At 36.3% G+C, this 14,540-nt stretch overlaps 3 protein-coding genes across 3 annotated transcripts; 1 reads left to right on the top strand and 2 right to left on the bottom strand.

The window, feature by feature from the left end:
- Positions 1–2,045: 2,045 nt before the first annotated feature.
- On the bottom strand, positions 2,046–2,951 carry LOC138910108 (uncharacterized). The gene is made up of 2 exons (XM_070201332.1): positions 2,510–2,951; positions 2,046–2,434 (listed from the first exon to the last, which is right to left on the bottom strand). The coding sequence occupies exons 1-2, from the start codon at positions 2,949–2,951 to the stop codon at positions 2,046–2,048; spliced, it is 831 nt and encodes a 276-aa protein (XP_070057433.1).
- Positions 2,952–3,008: 57 nt separating this feature from the next.
- LOC138910107 (uncharacterized) lies at positions 3,009–3,608 on the bottom strand. The gene has a single exon (XM_070201331.1). It carries the CDS (start codon positions 3,606–3,608, stop codon positions 3,009–3,011), a length of 600 nt encoding a protein of 199 aa, XP_070057432.1.
- Positions 3,609–10,438: 6,830 nt separating this feature from the next.
- On the top strand, positions 10,439–14,270 carry LOC104095600 (serine carboxypeptidase-like 42). Its single transcript, XM_009601755.3, has 10 exons — positions 10,439–10,982; positions 11,636–11,743; positions 11,845–11,937; positions 12,033–12,125; positions 12,556–12,641; positions 12,744–13,022; positions 13,114–13,247; positions 13,448–13,540; positions 13,640–13,757; positions 13,833–14,270. The coding sequence occupies exons 1-10, from the start codon at positions 10,736–10,738 to the stop codon at positions 13,998–14,000; spliced, it is 1,419 nt and encodes a 472-aa protein (XP_009600050.1). The 5' UTR covers positions 10,439–10,735; the 3' UTR covers positions 14,001–14,270.
- The last annotated feature ends 270 nt before the right edge of the window (positions 14,271–14,540 follow it).

The following is a 14,540-nucleotide window of genomic DNA, read 5'->3' as shown; positions in this document are numbered from 1 at the left end:
TGTTGCTGTGTATGGCGGGAGTTGGTATTGAAAATGTACCAGCATTCTGGTTATAACTGCCTCTTGTTCTTGGTAGCTTTATACTTATAAATCTGTTTATTTATATTTCGAATAGATGATGTATTTATTTCATACTAGCTTTGTAAACTCTAAATCTTAAAAGCTCATGATCTGTACTACCAGTCTTTGGGAAGTTGTATACAAGTTCAGTTATTTCATCATTTTTTTTGTAAATCTCATTTGAATTGGATTATTGTTAATTGGCTTACCTAGCAGGTTAGGTTAGGTGCCATCACGACTAGTTAGATTTTGGGTCGTAATATAATGCCTCAAGTACTCTTCAAGTAGATGATTGATATGTTCGGTATGCCCATCGGTTTGTGGGTGATTTGCAGTCGAGAATTTCAAATTAGTCCCCAAGACTTTTAACAAAGCAGTCCAAATTTGGCCTATAACTCTCGGATCCCTATCACTCACAATATCACAACATGCTTGTAGAATAACTCGGCAACTACCTCAAAAGAACAAATGGTTGGAACAGCAACGAAAATCCCATACTTTGAGAATCTGTCTACCACCACCATAATTGATGCTTTTCCATCAACCTTTGGAAGCCCACTGATAAAGTCCATAGAAATAGAAGCCCATGGACACTCCGGAACTGGTAGAGGTTGTAGAAAACCATCTTCTCTCTTCCGCTCAATCTTGTCAAGTTGGCATACCAGACAAGTTTTCACATAGGCCTCAACGTCATTTTTCATTTTCGGCCAAAAGTAATTTCGAGACAGCAATGCCAACATCCGTTCAACACCCGGATGACCAGCATAAGGAGTATCATGCATCTCTTTTAGAAGTAAACGACGCAATCCAGCATCTTGAGGAACCACAATTCCCCTCCCCCCCTGAAGTGCAGTATATCGTCCATGATCCAATACCGCCTAATTATCCCATCTTTTACTTGATCCATTAATTTTACATATAATGGATCATTCACAGCACATAACTTGATTGTATCAAGAAAATCAGATTCAATCCGAGTGGGAGAATAAATTACAGCAAATACCTCTTTGCGACTAAGTGCATTGGCAACCTGATTTGTTTTCCAGGCTTGTGCACCCATACGAAGTTATATTCAGCCAAGAACTCTTGCCACCGGGCTTGCTTCAGACTCAATTTCTGTTGAGTTTTGAAGTAGGTATTAACCACGTTGTCCGTCCGCACTACGAACTTTGTTCCTCGCAAATAGACTCTCCAAAATTGAAGGCAATGAATTACTGCAACTATCTCTTTCTCATGTGCAGAATAACGTTGCTTTGCATCGTTCAACTTCCTGCCTTCAAATGCAACCGGATGATCCTCCTGGACTAGCACGCCTCCAACAGTATAATCAGAAGCATCAGTGTGTATTTCAATTGGCAAGTCAAAATCTGGCAACTTTAAGATTGGTTCGGATGCAATGGCCTTCTTTAAAGCATTGAAAGCCTTGTCACACGAATCCAACCAAACCCATTTAACATTCTTTTTCAACAAATCAGTCAAAGGAGCAGCCCTTTTTGAATAGCCTGCAATGAACTTTCGGTAATAAATTGCCAAGCCTAAAAATGACCTTAATTCCTTTATCCTGCTTGGTTCTTGCCAATCAAGTATTGCTTGCACCTTCTTTGGGTCCATCCGCACTTGGTTTTCACTAACCAAATGGCCTAGAAACTTTATTTCGCGACTTGCAAATTCACATTTCTCCATCTTGGCATAGAGTTGATAGGCTCTAAGTCTTTCCAGCACTTTCCGTAAGTGAGATAAATGATCATCAAGGGTCCACCTGTATATGACAATGTCGTCTAAATAAACAACTACAAAGTCATCAAGGTACTCGTAAAGAACATTGTTCATTAAATTACAGAAAGTTACCGGGGCATTAGTTAGCCCAAACATTATTACAAGAAATTCAAAGACCATATCTAGTTACACAAGTGGTCTTATAGGCATCTCCTTTGGCTATCCTAATATACCAATAGCCTGACCTTAGGTCTAACTTAGTAAAATAACTAGCCTTCGAAATCATGTCCAGCAGATCTTGAATCAAAGGGACCGGATCTTGAATCCAGCTTTTTATAGAACAAAATAGGATCACCATATGGAGCCTTTGATGGTTGAATCAACCCAGCATCAAGCAAGTCAGACAATTGCTTCCTTAATTCGATCAATTCTATAGGCGACATGCGGTAAGGAGGCCGTGCAGGCGGCAATGATCTAGAAATAAGCTCAATCCTGCGATCAATTTCCCTCATTGGTGAAAACTCCCTTGGCAATTCTGGTGGCATCATATCTTTGAACTCCTTCAGCAAATCTGCAACACAATCTAGGACTTCAATCCGCACATCTGGCTTGACTTCAACGAGTGCAGCAAGGTAAGTTTCCTCACTCCTCTTCAAGCCTTTCTCAAATGCAATGTCAGAAATCAAAGCAGTTATCCCAACGTTCTATCTTTTATCCCCACAGGGTTGAATACTTTTCACAAAGTCGAGGTTTGTCTCCCCCATGAACATAAGTCCATCCAAATGGGGAATTAGAGCGAGTTTGTTCTTCTTCAAAAAATCAATTCCCAACAGCACATTGAAATCATCTAATGGCACCAATGTCATGTTGAACTTTCTAGACCAATGGCCCAATATCATCGGGACATCCAGCGCCACCCCATAACCAGGTTGCGCCATTGAGTTCACAGCCTCCATCTTCGTCGAACACTTTGTCACTTGCAGTTCATACTCTTGAACAATTTTGGAGGCAACAAAGGTGTTCATGACTCTAGTATCAACCATGGTCATGACACTCTTGTTTCCAATTTTCAGATCCACATACATAAGTGTGGAATAAGCATCAACCAAATCATCCCCCGTAGCATTCACGTATGCAACTTCTTCCTTGGCAGCATTTTCTTCATCATCCGCCATAGTTACACAAGCCAAAGTGTTCAACAACCGTAACAAATTCACATAAGCAGCAACTTCCTATCCCTTTCCTTGTTTCTTCTCCTCAGCAAGAAGAGCATTTATCTTTGCTTGATTTGGACAGTTTCGTGCATGATGTCCAGGTTTTTTACATGTCCAACAAACCTTTTCACCACCCGTTGGCCTGTTTGTTTTTGAAGAAGAAGCATCCATTTTTCGTTTGCCTTTGTCATTTCCATCTTGCTTCCAATTGTCCTTCTTCCAGTCCTTACTCTTCTCTTTTTTCGTAGGCTTAAAAGAAGAGGCAGGATCAAAAGTTAGATCGGTTGAGCGAAAATCCACCAATGCATCCACTGCCGCAATTGCACTAGGTAGATCTTTAACTTTGTGCCTACGACTTCTATTTTGTACCCAGCCTTGCATTCCGGAAATAAAATTATGCAGCTTATCCTCGTCAGACATATATTGGATGTCCAGCAACAAGGATGAAAAATCCTTCACATAGTCCCAAATAGAACCAGTCTGTCTCAACTGCTTCAAGCGATCCCTAGAAACCCAAGACGAGTTACTGGGCAGGAACTTGTCCCTCAAAGCGTCACGAAGTTTTTCCCAAGTATCAACCTTGAGTCTTCTAGCACTTTCATCGTCCGCATTTTTCATACGCTACCAGAGCACTGCATCTCCTCTACAACATCGCACTGCCATGGTAAGTTTGTCCTTCTTCGGGACGTGAGCAGTAGAGAAGTAATGCTCCAAGTCCCACAAGAAGTTTTCCGGGTTTTTGGCGCCTCTCATGCCATCAAATACTTTTGGCTATGGAATCTTAATTTTGGTGTGTTTTTCACCTCCTTGGGGCACATTTGCAACAGCTCGTCGAAGGATCTGAATTTTTGTCTTAAGATCCTTGTTTCCTTCTGTAAATTTTCCAACCGCTCTTCAGCAGTTTCGTGGAAAGCCTAGAATTCTACGAGTTGGGTATCAATACTCTCACGAAGTGTTGAAGTTCTGTGTTAACACCATGGATCTGTATCAAAATATCCACCAGATCCACATCGTCATCAGTTATTCCTACCAGCGCCTCCAACTTCTAAAGTCTTTCACGAAGTTCTACATTTCTTTCCATGATAATTCCAAGATCTTCCCAACGTTGCTCTGATACCAGTTGTTACAGGGTCAATATTTTTCGTTTTGACACTGCATGACAGTCACACACAATGACTCAGCCCTCTTTTATTTTCCCTCACGTTTTGGTTTGACACTTAGAATATAACAGCATACAGAAATCAGACAAGGCACGCAGTTTATAGGAATCACTTCCCAACTTTGTATTATAACTCGTGCTACAAAGAACACATGAAACAGCTTTACCAAAAGATAACCAAAAGATATCCAACTCTGCCTTTGACAAGTCTGCCAAACCTATATATATATATATATATATATATATATATATATATATATATATATATATATATATATATATATATATATATAGGCACGCATTTTTGGCACATTTGCCTTATCCTAAACTAGTAGTTGACATCCCTAACTGCAAAGGATTTTAAATATTTGAATTTCAAAAGACAATTGCCCTAAACTCACACAACCTACTTTGCTGGAAATCAGGTAACTGCCTAACTACCTTGCATGTGCGTGGCACATGGGCGCAACCTTCGAACTTTGGCGCCAACAGGCGAAGTCTTGTCATGCCTTAACGTCATGCCAATGTGCAACATGTCTTTCGCGCATGTCTGCCATTCTGCATGCGCAACTCGCCCATGACACTACCTTGCCCGCGCCCATCTGTCTTGCCACACCCTGCCTTAGCTTGCCTTAGCTTTTTCAGCCCTTGCTATGCTTTTGTTGCCCGTTGCCTTTGCCTTGCCATGGTCACGCCAATACCATGGTCTTGTCATGTCTTGGCACCTAAGACACATGCCATCGTGCTACAATCCATGCCCACCAACACCTGCCCATGTTGGACATTCTTGTCAACATGATGCCACAACCATCATAGGACTGTACCGAGGTCCATCATGTAAATCCCCCGTCACGCCCATGCCATGTTCGATCAATCAAGCCGAGGGGCTAACAACTTCCATGTAAATATTTGTTGTGAGAAATGCGGTTTATAATCGTGAGATGTGACATTTTAGAGGGATGGCTAGTGCAAGGATTAAAATTAATGGCATTGGATAATTGTTAATATTCAATTTTTATGAGATTGAGTAGCAATTTATTAATAGAGTTCATTTTTCATGTCAAAATTTACGAAGTTAGTTGATTGTATACGTTTTCCTTTTCAGCGAAGAAGATCTCTAAATTAATATGTAAAGAATGTTGAAATTTTATTATGAATGAAAATTTATGGTGATGACAAAAAAAACGTACTAGTTTACATTTTCCCATATTCCATCTTGATAAAAAAGAATATTTTTCAAGCAATGATTAATAATCTAACTACCAAGAAAATATTTTATTTTAGTATTAAGCTGACCTTCAAAATTATAAGTTAAGAAGCAAATGGTCAACAATAATAACATAAAAGATAATGAAAACGTAAATACGAGGAAAATGTTAACTAAGTGAAAATAAAAGTATAAAATCTTTTTACTATGTGACTTGAAGGAGTAGTTTGAAATTAAAACACTACATGATTAATGATGATTAGAAAGTGTATAGCATTTTCCAAACAAAAAATTAAATAATTTCTATCAGTAAATTGAATAATTCCAAAAGAAGTTTTCTAGGTCTTTGGCGCCTCTCACATCATCAAATACCTTTAGCTCTGGAATCTTAATTTTGGTGTATTCTTCACCTCCTTGGGGCACATTTGCAACAGCCCGTCGAAGGATATAAATTTCTGTCTTAAGATCCTTGTTTTCTTCTGTAAAATTTTCAACCGCTCTTCAGCAGTTTCGTGGAAAGCCTAGAATTCTACGAGTTGGGTATCAATACTCTCACGAAGTGTTGAAGTTATGTGTTAACACCATGGATCTGCGTTAAAATATACACCAGATTCACATCGTCATCAGTTATTCCCACCAGCGCCTCTAACTTCTGAAATCTTTCACGAAGTTCTGCATTTCCTGCCATGATAATTCTAAGATCTTCCCGACGTCGCTCTGATACCAGTTGTTACAGGGTCAATATTTTTCATTTTGACACTGCACGACAATCACACACAATGACTCAGCCCTCTTTCATTTTTCCTCATGTTTTGGTTTGACACTTAGAATATAACAACATACAGAAATCAGACAAGGCACACAGTTTATAGGAATCACTTCCCAACTTTGTATAATAACTCGTGCTACAAAGAACACATGAAACAACCTTACCAAAAGATAACCAAAAGACATCTAACTCTTCCTTTGACAAGTCTGCCAAACCTATATATATAGGCACACGTTTTTGGCATATCTGCCTTATCCTAAACTAGCAGTTGACATCCCTAACTGCGAAGGATTTCAAATATTCGAATTTCAAAAGACAATTGCCCTAAACTCACACAACCTACATTGCTGGAAATCAGGTAACCACTCAATTGCCTTGCATGCGCGTGGCACATGGGCGCAACCTTCGAACTTTGGCGCCAACAGGCGAAGTCTTGTCATGCCTTCGCGTCATGCCAATGTGCAACATGTCTTGCGCGAATGTCTGCCATTCTGCATGCGCAACCCGCCCATGACACTACCTTGCCCGTGCCCATCTGTCTTGCCACACCCTGCTTTAGCTTGCCTTAGCTTTTTCAGCCCTTGCTATGCTTCCCGTTGCCTTTGCCTTGCCATGGTCACGCCAATACCATAGTTTTGTCATGTCTTGGCACCTAAGCCACATGCCATCGTGCTACAGTCCATGCCCATCAATACCTGCCCATGTCAGACATTCTTGTCAACATGATGCCACAACCATCATAGGACTGTGCCGAGGTCCATCATGTAAATCCCTCGTCACGCCCATGCCATGTTCGATCAATCAAGCCGAGGGGCTAACAACTACCATGTGAATATTCGTTGTGTGAAATGCGGTTTATAATCGCGAGATATGACATTTTAGAAGGATGGATAGTGCAAGGATTAAAATTAATGGCATTGGATAACTGTTAATATTTATTTTTTATGAGATTGAGTTGCAATTTATTGATAGAGTTCATTTTTCATGTCAAAATTCACGAAGTTAGTTGATTGTATACGTTCTCCTTTTCAGTGAAGAAGAGCTCTAAATTAATATGTAAAGAATGTTGAAATTTTATTATGATTGAAAACTTATGGTGATGACAAAAAAAAATGTACTAGTTTACATTTTCCCATATTCCATCTTGATAAAAAAGAATATTTTTCAAGCAATGATTAATAATCTAACTACCAAGAAAATATTTTATTTTAGTATTAAGCTGACCTTCAAGATTATAAGTTATGAAGCAAATGGTCAACAATAATAACATAAAAGATAATGAAAACGTAAATACGAGGAAAATGTTAACTAAGTGAAAATACTAAAGTATAAATTTTTTTTACTATGTGACTTCAAGGAGTAGTTTGAAATTAAAACACTACATGATTAATGATGATTAGAAAGTATATAATATTTTCCAAACAAAAAATTAAATAATTTCTACCAGTAAATTGAAATGCATACGTGTGGTCTTACACGTATGTAGATGTGGATAGGATGATTGTACTAAATTATTTATTTAGTTTTAATTTATATACGTATTTATTTAGTATGGGGCTTTTGGGAAGAAGTACAAAGAGGAAGAAACCTTGTGCTTTGTCCCCAGCCATTCCAAATCTTTGCTTTCAATTTTTTTCTGGCAATTTATTAATACTACTACTCCTGTGCATCAATATTGAGGCAATTCTCTGATACTCAGAATAAAATATTTGGATAATGAATTTAATAATTCTTCCTTAATATTCTTAGAACTGGAGTACTAAACTAGTTTGTACCATGTTTATATGTAATTATATGATCCAGCTTGCAATAACTTTACATTGCAGGGTACAATAATCTATTAATTTGGAATTGAACGACAATTTTCGATAGAGCTGTCAAATTATATTTTAATATTTTATATGTTCAAAAGTTCGATTGTCACAAGGTTATTTTGTTTGTTCCACTCTTGTATGCGTCGTTTATAACTAAGTAAAGGTGTCAAGATTCTAATTTTATCTTTTTTTTACATTGTGAGTGTAGAGGAGTTTATTTCATAATAAAGGACCCTAAAATAACTCTTTTTAGTTCCCTTTAATTCAAACTTGAATTGTGGGGAAATTATTGGCTTCACTTTTTTTATTTAACTTAGAATTAGTCCAAAAGCACCTTTTCTTCACCCCCACTTCTTCTTTTCTTTTTTCAAATACAAAGAGAATAAAATCAATTTATTAAACCAAAAAGCAAAAAGCAAATGTTGTCCCTATTTTCACTGTATATCGTCATTAATTAAATGAAACGGATGAAATTATGTCAAATAATAACATGTTACTCGTATAATTTTGTGGCTAAGATTTGTCCCGTGACCCCTACGATTAATCAAATAGAAGTATTATTGCTATTACTTAGTAGTCCTATTTATTGGAGCTTATGTCGATTCATACTTAACTTTGATATGTTAAAGTTTTTTAATTAAATTTAACGATCACACATCTAATTTCCCATATTAATTCCCCTTCCATCTAGATCTTCTCTTTCCCTTTTCCTACTCCAGCCCTATACCAACACCTAGTGGCGTAGTTAGAATTTTAATCAAGATTGTTTAAATTTTTAACACGACAATAATTTTATTTTTTTGGTCGATGAATGATGCGCCAAATTTTTTAAATCAAACTACGCAGTATTTAGTTAAACAATAAAAATACTTGCTAGAGATATAATTATAAACCAAATTAACATTAGAAAGACAACAATAGAAGTTTTACCGGTAACGTAAGCATAAAACTAAGAAAAAGAGAGTCGAGAGAGTTTGTAGTCTGAAAAGAGCTTTTGTTAAAGAATTTTTGTAGAGCTTGACTTTTAAATTATAAAATTTGGTTAAGAAATAACTTTTAATTAAAAACTACATTTAATATTAGTTATTTATTTTTACACAAATTTTAAGTTTTAAAAGTTATTTATTAGGAAAAAGTTTAGATTGAAAAAGAGTCAAATATACCACAGACAGTGGTTTCATTTAGTTCTGACAAACAAAATGGGCAAATAACTTTGAATCCATGAATAACACATTACTTCAATTATATTAAGGGTGTTCAAAATATAATAGATACCATTTAAAGTAATATTTGACTTACATATGCAGTATAATTTTCCAACGAAGGATGTTCACTTGACCACCCCTGACATAGTGCGGCTACGCCACTATCAACCCCACTTAATAATGATAAAAATAGAATTTAATCAGGACATTTAATATTAACGGCGTAAAGTATTTTTACTCTATTAATATAGTTTAATATTTTATAATAAGTTGTTTAGTTTATTTCCTAGTTACTATTTACACTTATTATAAAAGATTATTTGTAATTACCACTTCAGTGATATTATTAAAAGGGAAAAGGATCAAGTTTTCACTTGCACTATTCCTTCGTTAAACTTTGGTCTAAACTTACTCTTGTCATAAGAAAAAAAAATTTCTTTTTTATTCTCGATCCTAAACAGAGCTCCTATAAAAAAATAATAATTTAAACCTTAGTCAAAAAGTCGAGGAATAAATATGAATATTCTTTCTCCAAAATTTCGGACATATAGACTAAAATCATTTCAAGTTGGAGCTTCTTTTTAACGGTAAAAGCTAATACGAGACGATTTGCTAACATTGAAAATATAGATGAACTAAGCTGCGTTTGACAATACATTTTGGCTTTATTTTTTCAAATTTTTTTTGAAAACATTGTTTGTTTATGAAATATGATCATGTTTTGGGGAAAAAAATCTTCAAAAATTTTGAAGTTTAATTTTTGGTGAAATTTTTTCTTTCGCTCACAAAATTTCAAACTTTTCTTCAAATAAAATACGTGTCTAAACACAATTTCAACTTTCAAAAATTATTTTTCAATACAACTTCAATAATTTTTTTTTTAAATTTCAATCAAATTTATGCCAATATGCTAGCTAAAAATCTATCAATGTAAGGGGCAAAAATTGAAACTTTTCAGAACCTGCCACACCATTTTAGCACTGTTTTGTGATTCAATGCAAGTGGATAAATATATGGCTTTTCTGCTAATCCAATTCTGATATCAGAATAGCAAACAAAACAAAATACATGTATTACCTGCCTTCTTTGACTAGAATAAGCTTTCTTTGATTCTTGTTCTTGAAAAAAGCCAATATAGCTCTTAATTCTCATAGGGTCATACCCCTGGTACCCTTACTCACCTGGGGTGGGTGGTGTACTACGCACCCACTGGACACTGCAAATCTGCAACTTCCTAACGTCTATTTCTTTCTTCTCTCTATAACAAACTCTGTCTAAAGTTTACTGTAAAGCTGCAAAGTCTTTATTAAGCCTATCATAACACCACCGCACTTACTCACCAACCCCATCACAAAACCTGCACACTTACTCACGTTACTCATTCCTTCCTCTCTTTCTTTTTTCTTGGTTAAATTTTCTTTTATCTATATATAGCAAAATTAATTGCTTTCTGTTTGAAAGTATCCCGCAATTCACGTGCTATTATCCTCTCCATTTTCTTTTTCTGTTATAAAGTTTTGTTTTTTCTTCTTCCTTTTATAAGAGAGAAAATTGAGTGAGTCCTGTTTTAGAGGATAAAGTTTGAATCTTGATGAGTTTTAGTGAGATGGGTATGTGGTGGTTTTGTGGGTTGGTGATTGTGAGTTTAGTAATAGGAGGAAAAGGGTATCCAGAGGAGGATTTAGTGAAGGCATTGCCTGGACAACCTAAGGTTAGTTTTAGGCAATATGCAGGGTATGTGGATGTTGATGTGAAAGCTGGGAGGAGTTTGTTTTATTACTTTGTTGAAGCTGAGGTGAATCCTGATCATAAACCTCTGACTCTTTGGCTCAATGGAGGTCTGTTTTTTTACTTCTTCTTTTCCATTTTTAAGCAAAATGTGCATTGGAATTTATGTGTACTTTCATATTGTTTGTGGTTGGTACTACTTGCTTGGAGTTCGAGCTTTTGTTTTTCGTTTGTTGTGTGTCATGTTTTTTAAGGCTTTGTGTATTCACTTCAAAGTTCGAGAAAAAGGAAACAACTTTCTTGTTCATTTTTGTACTTACAAAAACTGCCCCCCCCCCCCCCCCCCCTTTTACACAAACGCAAACTCTATATATTTATGTATCTATGCGTGTATTCAATCTGAGTGCTGAAAGCACATGTTAATTACTCTGCAGCTACTTATGTCACAAGCTAACAAGATGTTAAGTTTGATAGTGAGATGGAACTTACTACAGTAGTTGGACTGAACTAATTTAGAACTTAAAAAATAAGAGTAAACTTATGATGACATGGAATTCTCAATCTTTTTGAATTACTTGGGAGTTCACTCAAATTGAGTGAAAGTTTTACATCTTTTATGAGTAAGCCTGATTAAACTAGTGAAAAAAAGGTAGAATCTTGCAGAGTTATATTTCTTTTTCCTGGATATTTCTTAAATTAAAATGTTGTGAATTATGTCAAGGCAGAGTCAAGAACAATAAAAGGTCTTATCTTTGTGTTTCAGGCCCAGGTTGCTCATCAATTGGCGGGGGTGCCTTTACAGAGTTGGGACCATTCTTTCCCACAGGTGACGGTCGAGGTCTTCGAAGAAACTCAAAATCATGGAATAAAGGTATGCTCAGTAGGGTTGGGAAGAGCTGATTACTACATGTTTGTTTAGAACAATGAGTAAAGATAATGAACTTACCACTTCTTCTCTTTTGTACACTGTAGCATCAAATCTCCTATTTGTTGAATCTCCAGCTGGAGTAGGCTGGTCATACTCAAATACAAGTTCAGACTACATAACTGGTGATGCAAAAACTGGTAAAAGAAAAAGCAACAACGATGTTATGATCATGCATTAGTTGTATTTAATCCTACCAAATGGCTGAAATTTAGCCTTCTTCTTTCTCTGGCAGCAATGGATATGCATATATTCATGATGGAATGGTTGAAGAAATTCCCGGAATTCAGATCAAGGGAACTATATCTCACAGGAGAAAGTTATGCAGGTCAAAGACATTGAACAATCAAATTATCTCCTGTTCTCATTTTGAACTATCAAACTTATGAAAACTATATATGTTTGTAATTGCTGTGGATGATGAAGAATATATTTTTATAATTGCTGTTGATGCTTAAAGAGAATTATAGGAATTCGTTTTAAAAAATGTCAGCCCCTTATTCAGAGGGATACTTTGAAAATTTGTTGCTGGATTTAGGCAATCGTCTTCTAATTATTTTCATTTAGCTTGTCCTTCTTCAACTGGTCCCTTAGGAGTCCTGTGACGTTTAGACATGTCAGGAAAAGGGGATTTAGTCCTAAGCCTGTGCTTAGCAGGATCAGTCGTTAAGAAATGAGATTCGTGATTCTGTTCTGTTCTTTCTCTTCTGCTGGTAATATTCCCCCAGGCTGACATAGTTTTATCTTTTCTTGTTCAGGGCACTACATTCCACAATTAGCTGTTGCTCTTCTTGACCACAACGAACATTCAAAAGAATACAAGTTCAACATTAAAGGAGTTGCAGTAAGCAAACTATACCCCTATTAATTTCTTTATCTCTTCATATTTATCTGGAGAAGTTTTCTGTGGGTATATGCTCGTTAAATGTTTCATTTTCTTTGTCAGATTGGGAATCCACTTCTGAAACTTGATCGTGATGTTCCAGCAACCTATGAATACTTTTGGTCTCATGGGATGATTTCTGATGAAGTAGGCCTAGCAATTATGAATCAGTGTGACTTTGAGGATTATACCTTTGGCAGTCCACACAATGTTTCACATGAATGCAATAATGCCATATCTGAAGCAAACCACATTATTAGTGAATATATAAATAATTATGACGTGATTCTTGATGTGTGCTATCCGTCCATAGTGGAACAAGAGTTGCGATTAAGGAAAATGGTACTGTGATTTTGGTTCTCTTCATTCGCTCAACTTCTTTAGATCTGTTTTTCTGCTGGAACTTAATAGTGCTTTCTTTCCCCCTTTGCAGGCTACTAAGATGAGTGTAGGTGTTGATGTGTGCATGAGCTATGAAAGGCGCTTCTATTTTAACCTTCCGGAGGTTCAGAAAGCACTTCATGCAAATAGGACCAACTTGGCGTATAGCTGGTCGATGTGCAGTGGGTAAGTGTAAAATATCAAGTTCATATTGAACGATAAACATACACACAATAACTGATTACATCTATGATGTTACTATTTCACTAGCAAATTAGAACCTTTGACTTCTATGCTTTACCTACTATGTCAAAGGCCATAAATTTCAACGAACCGTTGTGTTGAACTTGCAGATTATAACTAATGGATTCTTACTTCTATTGCAGTATTCTGAATTACAGTGACGTAGACGGAAACATCAATATTCTTCCATTGCTCAAAAGAATAATCCAAAACCATATTCCTGTTTGGATTTTCAGGTAAAGATTCCAATGTAGACACACACTGTCAATAGTTTTGGTCTATTTTCTAGTCCTAAAAATCAATATTGCTTGATTCTGAATTTACTTGCTTTGCAGCGGAGACCAAGATTCTGTAGTGCCATTGCTTGGTTCCAGGACCCTTGTACGCGAGCTAGCTCATGACATGGGGTTCAAGATTACAGTCCCATATGGAGCTTGGTTTCACAAAGGACAGGTAATGTAATATCGAATTCTTTCTTTCCAACAACGCAAATGATGAGTATAATCAACCGTTTGTGTTGTTAAACAGGTGGGAGGTTGGCAAACAGAGTATGGCAACTTATTGACCTTTGCCACTGTAAGAGGTGCTGCACATATGGTGCCATATGCACAACCTTCAAGAGCTCTGCATCTGTTTAGTTCATTTATACGTGGCCGGAAGCTCCCAAACAACACACGTCCCTCCATCGACGACTGAGAGAAATCCACCATTGAGCACTTAAAGTTGGTTATAGTGAGGATGAATATTGAGGACTTCATGTAGGAAATACTTATAAACAAGAAAAAGCAAAATCATTGCATTGGTAATTGGTAATTGGTAATTGGTTTTGAAGTAGGTAAGCATTTCCTAGATTAGCAGTGTGATAGGGGGAATATCTTCATTATCTTTGTTTGAAATAAAAAAAAGAAAGAAAAAAGAAGCAAAGGCAAAATGAAAGAAGAATTGGAAGCCACAGCGGATTTCTTATATACTGTACCAATTTTTCATTTTCAGACAAGTAACTTTTAAGAAAACATTCTATAAAAGAATAAAGAATCAATTTTCTTCTTTCTTTCCAAATTCAAATACAATATGCTATTTATAATGAATTAAATCAAACGGTTGGTGGAACAATAATGGTGTTACTGTTGACTTGGTGGAAATACCAATTACCATGACCCTTAAGGAAAATATGTAACAATAGAGATCCAATTTTTTTGACCGCGGCTCATAATAAAGACGGATGCTTCAAATGCT

Source organism: Nicotiana tomentosiformis, chromosome 4, assembly GCF_000390325.3.
Source record: "Nicotiana tomentosiformis chromosome 4, ASM39032v3, whole genome shotgun sequence".
Taxonomy (NCBI): domain Eukaryota; kingdom Viridiplantae; phylum Streptophyta; class Magnoliopsida; order Solanales; family Solanaceae; genus Nicotiana; species Nicotiana tomentosiformis.
Note: the sequence above shows the minus strand (reverse complement) of the source record. Positions and strands in the feature narration are given on the sequence as shown.

Excerpts from the sequence above, each read along its gene's own strand:
- LOC138910108 (XM_070201332.1), bottom strand. The coding sequence starts at position 2,951 with ATGGCGGATGATGAAGAAAATGCTGCCAAGGAAGAAGTTGCATACGTG. Across the intron at positions 2,435-2,509 it reads AAACCTCGACTTTGTGAAAA|GCTTGAAGAGGAGTGAGGAA; the intron begins GTATTCAACCCT and ends CATTTGAGAAAG.
- LOC138910107 (XM_070201331.1), bottom strand. The coding sequence starts at position 3,608 with ATGAAAAATGCGGACGATGAAAGTGCTAGAAGACTCAAGGTTGATACT.
- LOC104095600 (XM_009601755.3), top strand. The coding sequence starts at position 10,736 with ATGAGTTTTAGTGAGATGGGTATGTGGTGGTTTTGTGGGTTGGTGATT. Across the intron at positions 13,248-13,447 it reads AGCTGGTCGATGTGCAGTGG|TATTCTGAATTACAGTGACG; the intron begins GTAAGTGTAAAA and ends CTTCTATTGCAG. Across the intron at positions 13,541-13,639 it reads ATTCCTGTTTGGATTTTCAG|CGGAGACCAAGATTCTGTAG; the intron begins GTAAAGATTCCA and ends CTTGCTTTGCAG.